Source organism: Amblyraja radiata, chromosome 9, assembly GCF_010909765.2.
Source record: "Amblyraja radiata isolate CabotCenter1 chromosome 9, sAmbRad1.1.pri, whole genome shotgun sequence".
NCBI classification, from domain to species: Eukaryota; Metazoa; Chordata; class Chondrichthyes; order Rajiformes; family Rajidae; genus Amblyraja; species Amblyraja radiata.
This window is the reverse complement of record NC_045964.1, coordinates 13,616,029-13,634,181: the sequence shown is the minus strand read 5'-3', so window position 1 is coordinate 13,634,181 and position 18,153 is coordinate 13,616,029. Positions and strand designations below refer to the sequence as shown.

The window sequence follows — 18,153 nt, the reverse complement described above, 5'->3', positions numbered from 1 at the left end:
GATTGATCCCGGACTTTGTGTTTGCACTACTTCAGAGTCGGCAGTGTGTGGGCACTTTCGAGGCTAACAGTACGAAGGTGAATTGCCTACTGATCATACAAATGCAAGGCAAGAATGCATGCCTGTACACGGGATCCAGCGACCACATCATCCGGCGTTATGATGTCAAGGTGGGTTGTAACAGTATCTCGTGGATTTATAACCACCTCATTAATGCCAATGGAATTACAGTCATAATTAACCTTCAGCACTGCCCCTCAGTCAGTTAAATAATCTACACATGTGGCATGGCTCCAGGTTTCAGGCTCTGTTCTTTTCTGAAGTCCCAAAGGAATTAATTTCCTCCTTGGGCACCCACATTTAGAGCACCCTCGAAAGGAGTGATTGCAGAGCAGTGGTGATTGCAAGCACCGTGAGACTTGAGTTGTACTGCATCACAGTCACCGTGTCACAAGCAACAGTGCTCCTTGGTCCGTGAACCACGTGAGGAGCCAGGAGACAGTGTTTTGTCCACTCGCCGCGCGCGTGCCAAGCGAACTAAACCTGCTACCTTCCTGCCGTTTGGGGAGTAGATGAGCAAGTTCAACCCACAGTCTGTCCAGCCTGTGGTTAATCACGGCACCAGCACTGAGGGAGAGGGGAACCATAAGCAATGTGTAGGAAGGAACTGTAGATGCTGGTTTACACCGAAGATAGGCTGGAGTAACTCAGAGGGTCAGGCAGTATCTCTGGATAGAAGGAATGGGTGACATTTCGGGTCTTTACCTTCTATCCAGAGATGCTGCCTGTCCTACTGAGTTACTCCAGCATTTTGTGTCTATCTTTGGAGCCTTAAGGAATCAGCCTGCTCCAGGCATAGCTCATCTTCCTCCTAGGCACCATGGGACTCAGGCTATGTTGTATGACATGTTCGGGAGGGTATGAAAGGGACATATTACCTGCCCTGTAATGGATTGCTTGTGTACTCTGGCCTGCTGTAACTGCTGGATTTTGCCATGATCACATCCAAACTTTTCAATTTGAACAGAGCAAAGTACGCCTGGACCAGTTCACGCTGAGCGACCGGGTGCTGTGCCTGCATTGTCGATGGCGAATCCTGTACGCTGGGCTCGCGAATGGCATGGTGGCCACCTTCAATGTTAAGGTCAGTTGCTGCATATGTGAGCTGGCATCTCCCCCTGTACTCTCACAGTCATTTACTTCCACTTGTTATATTCACAGGTAGAGCTCCAATAATCCATTACCTCGGGACCTTAGTGCAACCCTGGCAGATTTGCCAGAGACTCAAATATTATTTAGCCCAACACTATTTGAAATCTCATGCTTTATCAGATGTTCCTGTATAGTATAATAATGTTTCCAGTGAACCAGATACGTTTGCAGGGAGTGGAGGAAGGCACTGCAGGTGCTGGATTATACTGAAGATAGACACAGAAAGCTGGTGTAATTCAGCGGGTCAGGCAGCATCTCTGGAGAAAAGTGATATTTCAGATCTGAAGAAGGGTCTCAACCCAAAACGTCACCTATTTTCTGCAGAGATGCTGCCTGAACCCGCTGAGTTACTCCAGCTTTTTGTGTCTGTCTTAAATCTACAGAAAGGATGGGAACAGAGCCCCCATGTGTTTAGAGGGAGAGTGAGGAACGGTCCTGATGAGCTCACAGCTAAGAATGGGATCTCAGTAAGTTTCAATGGACAGTGTAGAGCAGGATCTTGATGTAGATTACAGGGAGCATGTGGAATGGGGCCCTGGTCAGCTCGAAGCTGAACTATTAGGATTTGCAAACTGTGGGCGAAGAGAACTGTACTGTGCACTCTGTACCCGCCTCCTCATCCACACTGGCCCACATTGGCTCTCTGCAAGGCACTGTCAATTAAAAAGAATTCACACTCATGCTGTGGTACTGGTCTTTGCTTACTTATTTAATCCGCACACTATAGCCATGCCTCTCCTTCTACCGTCCCTTCAGGTGCTGATCGTCTGTTCAGCAGAGGGGGTACAAATAGAACTTAATCTGGGGAAGCATGAAGTAATGCATTGAAGATTTGCACCAAGGCAGGAACTGTGCAATAAGTGCCTTGTACTCTCAAACTGTCCCTGGGTCTCAGTCAGAGGAAATATCCTCCCTGCATCGAACCTTTCCACTCTTTCGCAGGTTTTAAGGAGATCCTCTCTCATTTTTGTAAAGTCAAGAATACAAGCCAGACAACTCAGCTCTTGTCATGTAGTAGATCCACCATCCTGGCACCAGTTTAATCCCTTTAGCATGTAATGGAGACTAAAACTTTAGACAATACTCCAATTATGCTCTCACCCAGTCCCCCTGCTGTTGCAATAGGCCTTCCTTCCTCCTTTCATCAAATACTGCCTGAGGCAACACAATGTCACAGCTCGTAGAGTCACTGCCTGACAGCACCAGAGGCCTGGGTTCAATCCTGCCCTCTGGTGGTGCCTGTGTGGAATTTGCACGTTCTCCAAGACTGTGGGTTTCCCCCGGTGGCTCCAGTTAATTAGCTGCTGTACACCGCCCCTCATGTGGATGAGTGGTAGAATCTGGAGCAGGTTGAAGGGAATATGGGCAGAATGAAATGGCATTTATTAATGAAAGGGCTTGGGTTTAGGGTGAGAGGGGGACGATTTAAAGGGGGCCTGAAGGGCAACTTTTTCACACATAGGATGGTGGATTTGTGGAAGGAGCTGCCAGAGGAAGTGGTAGAGATGGTTACAATAACAGAGTTTAAAAGGCACTCGTTCTGGTGCACGGAAAGGAAAGGATCAGAGGGATATTCCACCGCCCTGGAGTGTAATTGTGGAGCTGGGATGATTACATGTAAACCAGAAGCAAGTGTGCCCACTACAATTGTCATGCACCACTACAAAAGTCATACACCGCGGAAATAGGCTCTTCGGCCCAACTTGCCCTCACCGACCACCATGTCCCAGCTACACTCGTCCCACCTGCCTGCGTTTGGCCCATATCCCTCCAAACCTGCCCTATCCATGTACCTATCTAAATGCTTCTTAAACGTGTGATAGTGCCCACTACTTCCTCCAACAGCTCGTACCATACATCCTCCACCCTTTGGGTGAAAAAGCTACCCCTCGGGTAACTTTCCCCTCTCACCGTAAACCTATATCCTCTGTTCGCCCAGAGAGTCACAAAAACTATTCCTCCATGCCAACCAAGGCGTCTACTTGAACTAATCCCGTTTGTCTGTGTTAATTTAAGGAACTACATATGCTGGTTTACAAAGGACAAGGGCATGGTGTGCTGGAATAACTCAGTGGGTCAGGCAACGTCTCTGGAGAACATGCATAGATCATTGTTTAGGGTCAGGACCCTTCAGACTGATTGTTGGTGTGGGGGAAGCTGGAAGAGTAATGACATTATCTCTGCAGCAGGGTGATCAGGGATTCACCAGTGACTTGTACATTTGACATCCCAACTCCTATACTCAATGCCCTGAATGATGAAAGCAAGCATGCCAACCATCACCTTCACCATGCAGTCTACCTGTGTAGGCACTTTCAGAATGCAACGTTAAACAATGTACATGTGGCCCTCTGTGTTCCCCTCCTGTCACCCAATAACCTTTCTTCCTGCCAACAAGCTATTGAGCTCCTGTTCCTTCTCCTTAATCGGTGCTGCCTCGGTAATGAAGCGGTATGTTGGTGGGGTTTGTGTGCCCCAAGAGAGGAGGGGTGGGATGGACGGTCTGCCTGGCTGGGAGATCAGTGGCTGGTTGCACGGGAGAGCGTGGACTCTGGGTATGATCCTCGTGTTATGTCCCGCTGTTCACAGAGCAACAAGCAGCTGGAGGTGTTTGACTGTCACGGGCCACGGGCAGTCAGCTGCCTGGCCACAGCGCAGGAGGGAGCCCGCAGGCTGCTGCTGGTGGGCTCCTACGACTGCACCATCAGTGTGCGCGACGCCAGGAACGGCCTCCTGCTCCGAACACTGGAGGGACACACCAAGACCGTGCTGTGCATGAAGGTACGTCTGGGGGCTGGCATCCAGCGAGGCCTGCTGTGTGAGAGATCGCGCGGGAGTGCGGGGGGTGGAAGGGAATGTGAGCTTGGGTGCGCGGGGGATAGGGAGCGAGGGGGGAGAGGGAGAGAGAGAGGGCGCGTGGGCAGGGGGTGGGAGCGAGGGAGCACACGGGATGGGAGGATGCTAAGCTGTACGGGAGGGGGGGGGGAGAATGAGGGTGGGCACGGGGGGAAGGATGAGGGATAGTGGACACAGCATGGTGCATCGTGGGGGACCTGCAGTGTGTCTGGAGTCTGTCCGGGTGGAGCTGCTGACGTTGTCTTGTGTTTTCAGGTGATAAACGACTTGGTTTTCAGCGGATCGAGTGATCAGTCTGTGCACGCACATAACATCCACGTGAGTGTTGCCGCTGTGAACACAACTCCCCGAGCTGCCCCTCCCTGCTCAGTGGATCTCAGTCAGGCTCACTAGAATTATTATAAATTATTGGCTGTTTTATTTCCTCAAGATCTCTCCTTTAAACTCGAGCCTTGTTCCTGCTGTTTTCAAACCTGGTGTCTGGGTTCCTGCCTGTGGTCAGAAGCAGTAGGGTGGGAATGGCCGGCAGAGGCTACAGTAATACCAGCTTGTACCCAGGTGGGTGTCCCCAGCTAGGCACTGGGAACGTTAGTGCAAGTGAACTTGGAAAGGCAGCCACCCAACCAAATTGTCAACACTTTGCTCTGGTGGCCATCGTCCCCTCGTGCCTGAAACATCCAATTAAAGCTGCTTCTCTCTGTTCACCCTCTTCCAGGCGTAAACTTGTTCTAGTGGAATGGAGCTCGTTGAACTCTGGCATGAGGTCATCGAGTCAGAGTTATACAACACGGAAACAGGGCCTTTGGCCCAACTCATCCATGCTAACCAAGTGCCTGAGCTAGATCCATTTACATGCGTTTGGCTCATTTCCCTCAACCTTGCATATCCATGCTTCAGGACGCTTAGTGGCGCAGTGGAAAAGTTGCTGCCTTACAGCACCAGAGACCTAGGTTCAATCCTGACTACAGGTGCAGTCTGTATGGCGTTTGTACGTTCTTCCTGTGACCTGGTGGGTTCACTCCAAAGATGTACAGGTTTGTAGGTTAAATGGCTTCGGTAAAAAATTGTCAATTGTCCCTAGTGTGTAAGATAATGCTAGCATACGGGTAATGGCTGGTCGGCAGGGACTTGGTGGGCCAAAGGGCCTGTTTCCGGACTGTATCTCTATAACAGTCTAAAGCTATTCAAATGCATTTTAAATATTGTTATTGTACCCATCTCATCTACTTCATCTGGCAGTTCCTTCCACATATCCACCACCCGCTGTGTGAAAAGATTTCCCCTCAGGTTCCCTTTAAATCTTTCATCCTCGCCTTAAACTTATGCCCCCTAGTTTTAGACACCGCTACCCTGCGGAAGACTGTGACCAGTCACCTGATCTCTGCCCCTCATGGTTTTCAATACTTCTAAGGATTTGCAGGAATTGGTTTAGTGTGCATCCGATATGAAGTGACCACCCATCACTCTTCCTTCTGTTGCAGACCGGAGAGTTGGTGCGCATCTACAAAGGTCACAGTCACGCAGTCACGGTGGTAAACATCCTGGGGAAGGTGATGGTGACGGCCTGCCTCGACAAGCTGGTGCGCGTCTACGAGCTGCAGGTAAGAGCGGCTGGTGTCTGCAGCGTGAAGCTGTGTCCAGACGTGCGGGCTGGACAGCATCTTCGTCTGACTCAAAACCAGCAGTCCAGCCCTCCCTATATACAGTGATGCTCTAACAGGGCAGGTAGTCGTGAGCACTCTACTGTGCTGGTGGCCGCCTGTGCTGGTGGCTCTGCTGCTGTGGAGCACTTCCGTGTGATGGTGTTCTGCGGATATTTAATGTAATTAGGAAAACTACGGAACAGGTAGACTAATGGGATTTCATTTCTGTTCTGCCTAGTCCCATGATCGTTTGCAGGTGTACGGTGGACACAAGGACATGGTGATGTGTATGGTCATACACAACAGCATGGTGAGTGAGCAGCAACTTCAAGAAGGAGGCCAGAGTCATACCGCACAGACATAAGACCTTTGACCCTCCATGTCGATGCCGGCCATCAAGAGCCCATCTATACTAACCCCATCTTTCAACCTTGTTTACTTTAGCAATTTAGGTGCTCATCCAGATGCTTAGCTCCCCCTATGGTCCTACCAAAGTACAGCACCTTTTGATAACTAGGATTAAAATCTGTTCTGGCCATTGAACCTATATCTTCCTCATGATCAACATCATTGATTTTCACGTCGTTTGAAAACTTACTAATCATACCTCTGACATTCATGTTCAAATGCCTTATGGGCAAACAGTGGAGTTTCACACTGGTCACAAGATCCAATCACAAAAACAACCCTCCACAATCAACCTCTGTCTCCTGTTACCCGTTTTAGATTCACTTCACCAATTCATCCTAGATACTGTGGGATCTAACCTTTGGAACCAGCTCTCATTTGGCACCTTGTTGAAGTCCATGTAGACTGTTGCATTTATCACACTGCACTCAACCCTCATCAACACTTTGAAGAATTCACTCAAATTGGTCACAGTATCGCCCCTAACAAAGCCATGTTGACTATCTCTGATTACCTGGCTTATCTCTGCTGCCCTGTTTAATTCATATTTGCTGCCTTTCAATCATCTGACCTCTGGTGACAAAGATTTTTAAAATGTTATTGCATGAAATTCTGGGCAATAGTCTGGGAATTATATTGCAAGGAGACAGGCCTTCAGGCTAAATCACCAAACCATGGTAGTTCCATATCTCTCCAAACCTTTCCTATCCATGTACCGGTCCAAATGTCTTTTAAATGTAGTAATTGTACCACCTCTTCCACTTCCTCTGGCAGTTCATTCCATGTATGCTCCACCCTGTGTTTTTAAAGTTCTCTCTTAGGTCCCCTTTAAATCATTCACTTCTCACCTTAACCCTAAGCCCTCTAAAATTAGACTCTCCTTTCCTTCAACTTATTCACGCTTCTCATAATTTTATAAACCTTTTAAGGTCACCCCTCAGCTTCGTACACTCCAGGGGAACACAGACCCAGCCTATCCAGTCACCTTATAACTCAATCAGACCAACTAATTCCTTGTATATCTTCTTTACACCCAGTTTAATGACATTTTCCTACAGCAGGATAATTAAATTGATTGAGCTTTTTGTGGAAGTGAGGAAGGTGATGAAAGTGATGAACGTGGATTTTAGTAACACATTTGATAAAGTCCCTCACGGTAGGCTGATCCAGCAGGATAGTAGGCTGGAGAGTCTCGACCCAAAACATTGCCCATTCCTTCTATCCAGAGATGCTGCCTATCTGAGTTACTCCAGCATTTTGTGTATCTTAGGCTGACCCAGAACATTGATTCACATGATTAACAGTGACATAGTCATATGGATCCAAAACTGGCTCACTGATAGAGGATAGAGGGTTGTGCTGGAAGAACAACATTTTGATAGGAAGTCTGTTACCAGTGGAGTTCTGCAGGGATCTGTGCTAGGGCCTCTGTTTCTAATATATATAAATTACTTGAACTTAAACATAAATGGATTGGTTATTAAGTTTGCAGATGACATCAAGATTGCTGGGGTCGTGGACAGTGAGGAAGGTGGGATATAAATCCGCTATAGAGAAGGGTGGAAAAATGGCAGGTAGAGCATAATCCAAGCAAGCATGAGATGCTACACTTTTGAAGGTGGAATGTAAGGGGAAAATATACAATTGACGGTAAGACCCTTAACATAGTTGATGTACAGAGGGATCATGGAGTCTAAAACTCCCTGAAAGTGGAATAAGTGGTAAAGAAGCTGGGCAGAAACTCATGTTTAAGTAGCATCGAGACGAGCACTTGAATGGCTGCGTCATGCTAAGCCACGGATCAAGAACTGGTAAATGGGATTAATATAGATGGGTAGTTGATGGTTATGATGGGCAATGGGTCAAAGGGCTTGCTCTGAGTGGGATGATTCAATTATTTTTTATCCCCCAGAATCACAGCAAGTTAAAATTGGTTTTGTTTTTGAGAAGTCACTGTTGTTTCCTGCAGATCTACACGGGCTGTTACGATGGGAGCATCCAGGCAGTGCGGCTGAACCTAATGCAAAACTATCGCTGCTGGGTAAGTGACAACGGAGCTCCCACACAGGCATTGGGATCAGCATCGTTTTCTCACACTGCCAGCTCCCAGTCATGTGTTTCACAGATGTTTGAGTGCAGGGAGATGAGAATCGGATGTTAGTGACTATCACACCCCAAGGATGAGTCTGCTTGTCACCCACCTCCTCCTCCCCACCCTAACTCTGCCCCTGCTTCTCCTGCAGTGGACTGGCTGCACCTTGATCTTCGGAGTCATGAACCACCTGAAGCATCACTTGCTGATGGAGCACAACAGCACCTCCGCCCAGACCCAGAAGTGTCGCTGGCGCAACTGTGATGCATTCTTCACTGTGAGAAACAGGTCCAAACAGGTGAGAGGCTTGGAGCGGAGGGGGGGGGAGAGGGGAGAGTGAAGGGAGGGCAAGGTGGAGTAAGTAAAGGGAGGGGGAGGAGTGAGTGCGATAAGGGAGGTAGAGGGGAGAGTGGAAGGAACGGGTGTGGGAGAGAAGGCATTGGAGAAAGTAAAGTGGGGGAAGAGGGTGAGTGAGTAGGGACGGGGGAGTGAGGAGGTTGGAGACGGGGAGTTAATGAAGAAGGTGCGGGGATGGGACTGAGGGGGAAGGAGGAGAGTGTGAGGAAGGATAATTTGTGGGTATAGGGGAAGTGAGGACAGGGAGGAGGTGGGACAGTGAAGGAAGGCATGATAGAGGGAGTGGAGTTGGAGTGAGGTTGGGAAGTGATGGTGGCTACGAGGGGAATGAGACGGTGGGGGGAGACGGAGAGCTGAGGGATAAGGGGATGGAGGAGGGTAGTGGACTGTGAGAAATGGAGGGTGTGAGGGCAGGAAGGGGGGGCGTTGAGGGAGTGAGCAGTGAAGGGATTGGGGAGGGAGGGAGGGAGGGGTGGATGTGCCAGGTGTTCGTGGGGCAGCATGGTTTAGGGTTGGCTGGGTGTTGGAGTTGGTAATGGTGAGGGGATGAGGGGGTGGGGAGTGTGCGGATGGCCAGGGAGAGGTGTGTGAAAGATCGTCGTGTTTTTTTCTGCTGAAATTATCCAGCTGGCACTCTGGTACCAGTTGAGATTCCATGGTGGAAGACGGTGTCAGGGGTGTGTCGAGAGGGATTGTCATTCTCCCTTGTTCCCCGTCTGTGTGGTGGTGATGTTCGTCTGTTGACTCTCCCCAGGAATTTCCCAAGCATCTCTGCCAACATGCCGAGGAGAATAGCCACCTGGACCCATGAGATGAGTGACCTCCCAAATTGGGAAGCAGTTTAATACCACGCGATGGTCTTTACCTGAAGCGATTCCATCATTCCGAATTGACAGTTTCTGTGACAATACAGCAAGTCGCAGTTCACTTCTGGATTGAGCCATCATCTACAGCTGGCCCGGGTCTGCTGATTGAAAGAAGCAAATTGATGGGGATGCTGACCGCAGTCACTGCATGCCTGTGGGCAGGGCCCAGTGCCTGTGTCTGTGTTAATTCCAGGTTTTCTAAATGAAGCACTCTTATTGTGGTCTTCCCGGTTCGATGAGTTGACTGCGGAATTTCCCTCTGATTCCTGGATAGCAAAGGGCTGCTTCATTATTTCACCTGCTGTTTGTTTCTCTGTGTTGGGTTGGGTTGACTTGATAACTCAACATCAAGCTGCAAACAAACTTGTGGTTTCTAATTCTGTCCTGAGTGTTTTTTAATGGCTGGGATGAAATGTGTGTGTGCATTTGGGGCTGAGGCAGTAGGAGTCAGTGTTGAAGGCCACACTCTCCAGGGGAAAGAGTTTCAAAACCGAGTGCTGCGATGTAAGATGTCCTCGTCGGCCTCAGTGGCTGGATTGCCTTCAGCTTCTCTCTCACTGTGTGATGCTTGCTGCGTATTACCACCGCTATCTTTGCGACTTGATGTAAGTTGAGGTCTTGACTACAAATATGGTTTGATATTGGAAGTGGATTGGAGAGTCTCACCAGAGTGTGCCCCAGTTTTGTTTTAGGTAAAGTTTGATTTCTATTTTCAAGATTTCTAAGCCAAAATGTCTCAAAATGGAAAAGTGGTCAAGGAATGTTTGGGGTCGGGCTTGGTGGTGTGAGGTGTGTGTTCTGTAGGCCCTGCCCTGTTCTGTGTGTTGTGTGTGTGAGCCAGAGAAACAATGTACAGTGCAGCCTGTGGCAGCTTCATGTACAGCATGCAGAGTGTGGGCTGTCAGCACACTTAGCTGTGAGATGGCATCTTTTATCTGCAGTCAGGCTGCAAAGGGTGAGAACACGATGGAATGAGTCTGTTTACAGTAAGTGATTTTACAGCAATTAAAAATCAAGGAACTAAATAAACGCAACTCCAAGAGGATGTATTTCTACAGTTGATTTGGTGCGTAATGTTGTCTTTTTCACAAACCTCCTCACTCACCCTTCTTTCTGAACTTATTAATATAAATAGACTGGAAAAGTCCACCAGTCCTGTTCCAGCCAGAAAGCCTGGCTCTCCCACATTCTTGATGGTGGGTGGGCGGGTGACTGCAAACGACGGGGGAATGAGAATAATTTCTCTGTTCTTCTTCATTGTCTTGTCCAGCAGAGCAGATCCAGGGAGTCTGTATTCATCCTCAGATTGGAGGTGCACAGTCTCAGTACTGCAATGCTTACATGCCAAGCTCACTAAAATGTCTGTTCATTGTCCTTCCCTGAGGCCGTGAAGTGGTGGCATGTGGAGGGACCAGGCTGTACGCAGCAATTCACTGAGTGCACAACTAAAAATAACTCACTTTCCCAATAGTGGCATGTTGTGCCTTCTCTGATTGATGAGTTAGGAGTTGCTGCTCTGCCTTGTGCCTGTAACTGTGGCGAGTGGGTTGTGTACATGTTTCTGAGGAATTCCATGCTGCATTTGTGGAAACAACTTCCTTGTATACAGTACACTCTGCCATTGTTACTTCCCTCACGTACACTATCTAGATCTTCCATTTCATTAAGAGCCAAAGGTTCCTTCATGGCAGCCACCCTTATAAAACCACGCAACACGGAAACAAACCCTTTGGCCTAACTTGACCAATGCCAAGCACGATGTTCACATACACGCATCCTGTTTGACCCATATCCATGATGGAGTCAAAGTATGCATGAAGCGATTGGCTTTGTGGATTTTGATCCTGAGCAGGTCCAGTTTCAGAGACCACTTTAATCCTATAACCACCCTCCTTCCACAGAGTGAGGTCAAGACACTGCATCGCCTCGTTACTGAAGCAATGTCTTCCATTCACTGGTGGAGAGAAGCCCTCGCGAGGCTCCCTTCAGTTTACAAACTGCCCCCACTCTGCACCTTTCTTGTATCAGCTTTTATTTCAGGTACAGCGATGAAACCTCACTTGCCATGTCAAGATGGGAATGTGGTTCTCCCAGGTTGCTGGTGAGTCGGGGCCTTCATGCTGCCTGTCCTGAGCATCCTGGAATAACGTAGATCTTCTCCGCTGAGGGGCTTGTCACACCTGGCGGTCTGCGCCTGCCCTCCTGCCGGGCCGGAGCTGCGTCCCACCGGCTGCAACACAAGGAGAAACTATTTAGTTTTGCTTAGAGATACCGTGCGGGAACAGGCCCTTCGGCCCTCACACTAGAGACAATTCTACATGTATGCCAGGCTAATTAACCTACGGACCTGTACGTCTTTGGAGTGTGGGCGATACAAACTCCGTGCACACAGCACCCACAGACGGGATCGAACCCGGTTCCTCAGCGCTGCGAGTGCTGTTAGGCAGCAACTATCCCGCTGCACCACTTGTGCCGCCCCTGTTGGCAGGAGGCAGTGGTGTGGTGGTCCATGGTAAGAGTGCCTACCCCCCCCCACTCAATCTTCACTCCATCCCACATCAGGGGGAGACTGGATCACTGATTGGGACTGCCACTGCCAGGAGAAACTGGGCATGGATCAAGGGATCGGCACCGCAGTAGGCAGCACGGTAAAGGTAAACATCGGCAGGAGTTTCAGCTGCAAACCTCAATGTGGGAGTAACTCAGCAGGTCAGGCAGCATCTCGCTAGGTTACGTTTTGGGCTGGCACCATTCTTCAGACTGATTGTGGTAAGAGGGAGAAAATGCTGGAAGAGGTGGGGCCAGGCAGGTGAGAAGAGGATGAACAATGTTGGCAGTAGTAGTCTGGGTCAGAACATGTCACAAAGCAGGAATCACAAAGGAAGAGAAGTGAGGAGAGGTTTCAGAATTCCCCTCTGAGAGAGGAGGAGGAGAACATCTTGAAAGTGGCAATACTTTGAGATTTCACAATGGAGCAGTAAAATGGAGACACTAGGAACTGCAGATGCTGGAATCTTCAGCAAAGGAGTGTTGAAGAAGCTCGTTCAGGCAACATCTGTGGAGGGAATGGCTAGGCAACGTTTTGGCTCAGGACCTTTTCTCAGACATGGGTCTGACAGCTGGCATCGCCTGATCGAAGAATCAGGGAAGTCGCTGGTGAAATGAGCAATGCCTAGATGGAGGAGAGCAGAGAGCAATGCTGGAGAGGCAGTAATGAGACGTGCCAGGCTGGAGTGTGCAGCGGGGACCACGTGGGCTGGAGAGAATACCACCATAACTGCCAGTTACCTGGTCCACAGCCCCGCATACCGGCCCGTCCTCCACATCACCCTGCATCCGATGGAAACTGGCAGCTGAAAGAGAGAACAAATATCTTGATGCCTGATTCAGCCAGGCACCCCTCACTGCACTGACCAGAAACATAGAAAAATAGGTGCAGGAGTAGGCCATTCGGCCCTTCGAGCCAGCACCGCCATTCAATATGATCATGGCTGATCATCTAAAATCAGTACCCTATTCCTGGCTTTCCCCATATCCCTTGATTCCTTTAGCCCTAAGAGCTAAATCTAACTCTCTTGAAACTACGTCCCATGCCGACAGTCTGACCCGCCCACAACCCCCACGTCTCCGTATGACCTGCCTAACCCCCCACCTCCCCCATTCTTCTCTCCCCACCCCCACCCGTGTCACCACGGTTGCTCATCCCCACCCGTCAGGGTTTGGTGCAGCTGCTGCATCTGTTCGGTCAGAGCTTTCAGATGCTGCGGCTGTGTCTTCAGGTTGATCCACTCCATCTGCTGGGCGATGTTAGTCTTCAACTTCTCCAGCCGCAACAGCTTCCAGATCACAGTATTTTTCTCACACAGTGTGCAGACCTGTTCATGACAAAGAACAGGACATGCCGTCAGCTGGGTATTTCAAGTATTTACCTGCTCTGAGTTTCAAACACTCAGAGCAGGTTTAACACGGTTGTACGCACAGGAGCAGTATAGGGGTAGTGGGGGGTGGCAGGCACTACCATTAACAGAAGCAGATACAGTACAGAGGGCAGTGGGGGTGGCAGAGCACCATTGACTGAAGTGCAAGTCTACCTGTTCTTTTATTTTGTGTAGCATTCCTTCTTCCACGGCAGTGCTGTCTCCTAATCTCTGCAGTGCTTGTGCCACATCTCTGATGGGAGAGAAACAAAGCTGTCAACATCTCGCTATTACTTTGAATGAAGTACCCTCGCACTGTCCCTGTCACCTGTCCATGTTCTCCACAGATGCTGCCTGACCCGCTAGTTACTCCAGTATTTAGTGCCCATTCGGCAATGTGGCCATCAACTTTGGACCGAAGGTAGGACAGTAATCTTCACGAGCAGAAAGGAATAAAGATAAAGACACACAATGCTGGAGTAACTCAGCGGGTCAGGCAGCATCTCTGGAGAGAAGGAATGGGGGACGTTTCGGGTCGAGACCCTTCAGACTGAGAGTCAAGGGAGTGGGCAGGATTTAGATAAGGAAGTGTATGATGTGAAAACAGGACAAAGGGAATGAAGTCAGACAGTAAGACTGGTTGGAAAACTGGGAAGGGAGAGGGAAAACAAGGTTTACTTGAAGTTAGAGACATCAATATTCATGCCGCTGGGTTGTAAGCTGCCCAAGTAAAATATGAGGTGCTGTTCCTCCAATTGGTGCTGGGCCTCACTCTGACAATGGAGGAGACCCAGGACAGAAACGTCAGTGTGGGAATGGGAGGGGGAGTTAAAGTGTTGAGCAACTGGGTTATAAAAAAAGGAACCGGAGCCGGAATCATTGAGGTAGAAGATGGAGGCGCAGACGAACACCAAGAAAACAAATGTGGCTGTGGTAGCGGGTCTGGGTTGAAATGAATAAAAATGGTTGGTTGGTGAAGTTGGACAATGGCTAAGAAGAGAGCAAAGTTAAAATTATCAGCTGGTGTGGGTTCAGGAAAGGAATTGGTCAATGGTTTGGTACGAATAACGCCAAGAAAGTGGGAGTTGATTCAGATTGACGAGCATCTCAGAAGGAAGCTAATAAGGTGCAGAGGAACCAAATGGGACATTTAGTTTGGTGAACTAAGCTGAGGAAAATAAAGAAACTATGGAATCACCTTTGAATATCTAAGGATTTTAGGAAATCCTCTTTCGATCATTGGATGGGGCCAGAGGGGAATGTGGTTTTGGAAGATTGTATTGAAGAGAAACGGTTTGTGAATGACCTAGCCTAAAGTACAATTTCAGGAGAAAACGAGGAGTGTGGGAAATATTGAGTTGGATGAGTTGGGCCAAAGAGCCTGTTTCCACCCCCTCATAAACCAAATGTATCAAATGATCTGGTGCTGTATCATTGTTCTAATACAACAAACACATGGTACTCAAACATGGTCCCAAAGCCACAAAGGCATAAGTGCATTGGCATGCAAGCACACATGCACATCAGATATGGCAGCTTGAACAAGCCGAGAGATACACAGACTTACTAACTTGCTGTAGAGCAATGCTAGTGTATCTGAATGTGACTGTGTTGGATCAGCAAGTTTCCTGGAAGGTTCCTGTCTCACTGAGTGCTGATCCCTGCTAAGACTGAGATCACACCGCGTCCGCACTTACTTCTGCACCTGTGGGTCGTTCTCCACCAGGAGCTGCTGTCTTAAAAGGGCCTGCACCTTCGGATCCTGAAGCTTCAAGGACATGATGGTGTTGCAGGCTTCCATTCGGATCCCAGGCTCGTTCTCGTAATGAAGTGCCCAAAGCAGCAAGTCCCTCAGATTCGCAGTCACGTGTCCAATGGCACCTAAAGCTTCTCCGTCAACGTCCAAGTAATAAAAATCAGCATGGAACATTATCAGACCCTAGACTTCAGTACAGAGTAAAAGCACACCCAGAAAACATGCAGACACTGCAGAAATTGACAGTAGGACACAAGATAGTTATGGTAGAAAGGAATAGGAGGATGTACTGGCAGGGTTAGTGGAAGACTTTTGTGTGAATAGTAAACCAAATGGAACAAATGATCTGGTGCTGTTTCATTTTCAGTGCATTAATATGGGCAGGGCACAGTATAGCTCTGGGGAGTGTTGTAGAGCATAGGTCAGAGCATTGAATATAGAAGTCGGGAGATAGACACAAAATGCTGGAGTAACTCAGCAGGACAGGCAGCATCTCTGGAGAGAAGGAATGGGAGATGTTTCAGGTAGAGACCCTTCTTCAGATTGATCAGTCTGGGTGACTCCAGCATTTTGTGTCAACCTTCATCTGCAGCTCTTTCCTACACATCAAAGTTGGGAGGTCATGTTGCAGTTCTATAAGACATTGGTGAGGTCGCATTTAGTGTATTGTGTCCAGATTCCGGGCACCATGTTATTGAAAAGATGTTGTCAAGCTGGAATCGGTACAGAGAAGATTTACGATGATGTTGCCAGGACTAGAGGGCTTGAGCTATAGGGAGAGATTGAGCAGGCTAGGATTGTACTCCTTGGAGTGTAGGAGGATGAGGGGTGATCTAATAAAGGTGTATGAAATCATGAGCTGAATAGATCGGGTAAACGCACAGAGTCTCCTGCTCAGAGTAGGGGAATCGAGAACCAGAGGACATAGGTTTAAGGTGAGGTGGGAAACATTTAATAGGAATCTGAGGGGTAACTTTTACACACAATGGGTGGTATGTGTATGGACCTAGCTGCCAGAGGAGGTAGTTGAGGCAGGGGCTATCACACGTTTAGAGGGATATGGAGTTTAGACAGATTTAGAGGGATATGGGCCAAACACAGGTAGGTGGGACTAGTGTAGATGGGACATGTTGACTAGGATGGATAAGTTGAGCCGATGGACCTGTTTCCATGCTCTATGACTCTACGAGATAGGATTCTGAGAGGAGCTCTTGCGCTGCAGGACCATGGTCAGAGCTAGGTGGAAGTGCAGGTAAATATTGCCGTATATGCCTGTGCTCGGAGGCCACTGAGCCAGAAGATTTTGCTGGGCCCAAGCAGGGACATTTGATGTCATGGCACAAAGTATTGTTGTGCATACGAGGTCCCTGCAAGTTTTAACCGGTGGGTGGAGACAAAGGTGCTCTGGTGTTACACCTTTAGCCAGGCCAGTGTACCAGAGTCTCGTGGCATCTCTCTCTACAGCTGCGCTCCTTGAACATGAGTGCTTGTCCTTCCCAAGAATAAACAGCCTCCAATGTGACATTTTCCAAACCCCCTCCCCTAGAGTCAAACAGCACAGAAACAGACCTCACTGCCAACTCACCCTTGATGACCAAGATGCCCACGCTAGTCCCATTTGCTTGCATTTGACCCACATCCCCCTAATCTTTCCTATCCATGTACGTTCCAAGTGTCTTTTAGATGTCATATTACCTTACTCAACTACATACTTTGGCACACAAAAATGCTGGAGGAACTCAGCGGGTGCAGAAGCATCTATGGAGCGAAGGAGATAGGTAACGTTTCGGGCCGAAACCCTGCTTCAGATTGATCCATCTGAAGAAGGGTTTCGGCCCGAAATGTTACCTATCTCCTTCGCTCCATAGATGCTGCTGCACCCGCTGAGTTTCTCCAGCATTTTTGTGTACCTTCGATTTTCCAGCATCTGCAGTTCCTTCTTGAACACTCTACATACTTTGGCAGCTCATTCCATATGCACACCAACCTCTGTTTGAAGAATTTGCCCCACAGGTTGCTATTAAATCTTTCCCATTCCACCTTAAACCTATATCCTCTAGTTCCCCTACTTAATTCCCCTACTCTGGGTAAAATACTCTGAATTCACCTTATCTATACATCTCATGATGTTATACGCCTCTATAACGTCATCTCTCAGCCTCATGCATTCCAAGGAATAAAGTCCTAGCCTGCCCAACCTCGCCCTGTATTTCAGACCCTCGAGTCCTGGCAGCATCCTTGTAAATGTTCCTTGCATTCATTCCGGCTGAATGCCATCTTTCCAACAGCCGGGTGACCAAAATTGAAGACAATACTCCAAGTGAGGCCATGTGGAGGTCCTTACTCCATCCTCCCAATCCCTCCCTGATTATTCCTGCCTGTCCTTCAGGGTGTCTGTAATGGCAGCGTATTGCAACAGACGTGTCTTCTTGACAAGCCATCCAGACTCATTGAGACGAGTCCATATATTGGAGACACTCACCCTCAGAGACACACTGTCCTGAGGTTGCACCCCACCCCTCTCCCCACTCCCAGAGGCCTGGGCTGGGCTCCACCATTCTGGGGAAGTGGAGCCGCTGCATTGGTGCATAGCTGGGTTGATAGATAGCGAGCGATGCAGTTACACCTACCCTTGATGGCGTGGGCTCTCACCTTCCAGATGGGGTCAGACTGCATCAGGCGCAGCAGGTGACCAAGAACCTAGAGGTGACACAGGGGTTACTCAGACTTCACTGCTCCAGTCCCAGCTTTCTCAAACAACAAACCTCCCTCACCGACTCTGGCCCACTGGCCAGCGTGGAAGTTGGCCGACATCCATCAAGGAACGCTATGCTCTCCAACTGCCCAGCTGGAATAAGTGGAGTTGGATCTAGTGGGAAGTCGTCCTCCTCACTGACAGGAAGGCAGATTATTATCTAAATGTTGTCAGGTTGGGAAAAGGGGAAGTCCAACGGTATCTGGGTGTCCTAGTACATCAGTCAATGAAAGTAAGCATGCAGGTACAGCAGGCAGTGAAGAAAGCGAATGGCATATTGGTCTTCATTAC

The 18,153-nt window shown here is 48.8% G+C and overlaps 2 protein-coding genes across 4 annotated transcripts in view; one reads left to right on the top strand and one right to left on the bottom strand.

Moving 5' to 3' along the window:
- znf106 (zinc finger protein 106) overlaps positions 1 to 10,496 on the top strand; it is a 56,171-nt gene extending 45,675 nt beyond the window's left edge. For all 3 annotated transcript variants that reach the window (XM_033026713.1, XM_033026712.1, XM_033026711.1), the window contains 9 exons: positions 36 to 170; positions 1,028 to 1,144; positions 3,802 to 3,993; positions 4,324 to 4,386; positions 5,550 to 5,669; positions 5,950 to 6,021; positions 8,089 to 8,160; positions 8,363 to 8,509; positions 9,323 to 10,496. In XM_033026713.1, the coding sequence (XP_032882604.1) occupies positions 36 to 170; positions 1,028 to 1,144; positions 3,802 to 3,993; positions 4,324 to 4,386; positions 5,550 to 5,669; positions 5,950 to 6,021; positions 8,089 to 8,160; positions 8,363 to 8,509; positions 9,323 to 9,379 (975 nt within the window). In that variant the 3' untranslated portion in view covers positions 9,380 to 10,496. The remainder of the gene's footprint in view (positions 1 to 35; positions 171 to 1,027; positions 1,145 to 3,801; positions 3,994 to 4,323; positions 4,387 to 5,549; positions 5,670 to 5,949; positions 6,022 to 8,088; positions 8,161 to 8,362; positions 8,510 to 9,322) is intronic.
- Positions 10,497 to 11,449: 953 nt separating this feature from the next.
- The window catches only part of heatr4 (HEAT repeat containing 4), a 44,718-nt gene continuing 38,014 nt past the window's right edge, over positions 11,450 to 18,153 (bottom strand). Inside the window, exons 12-17 of the mRNA XM_033026714.1 lie at positions 17,738 to 17,807; positions 15,049 to 15,238; positions 13,526 to 13,604; positions 13,144 to 13,309; positions 12,723 to 12,787; positions 11,450 to 11,664 (exon numbers count right to left, since the gene is read on the bottom strand). Coding sequence (XP_032882605.1) covers positions 11,503 to 11,664; positions 12,723 to 12,787; positions 13,144 to 13,309; positions 13,526 to 13,604; positions 15,049 to 15,238; positions 17,738 to 17,807 — 732 coding nt within the window. The 3' untranslated portion in view covers positions 11,450 to 11,502. The remainder of the gene's footprint in view (positions 11,665 to 12,722; positions 12,788 to 13,143; positions 13,310 to 13,525; positions 13,605 to 15,048; positions 15,239 to 17,737; positions 17,808 to 18,153) is intronic.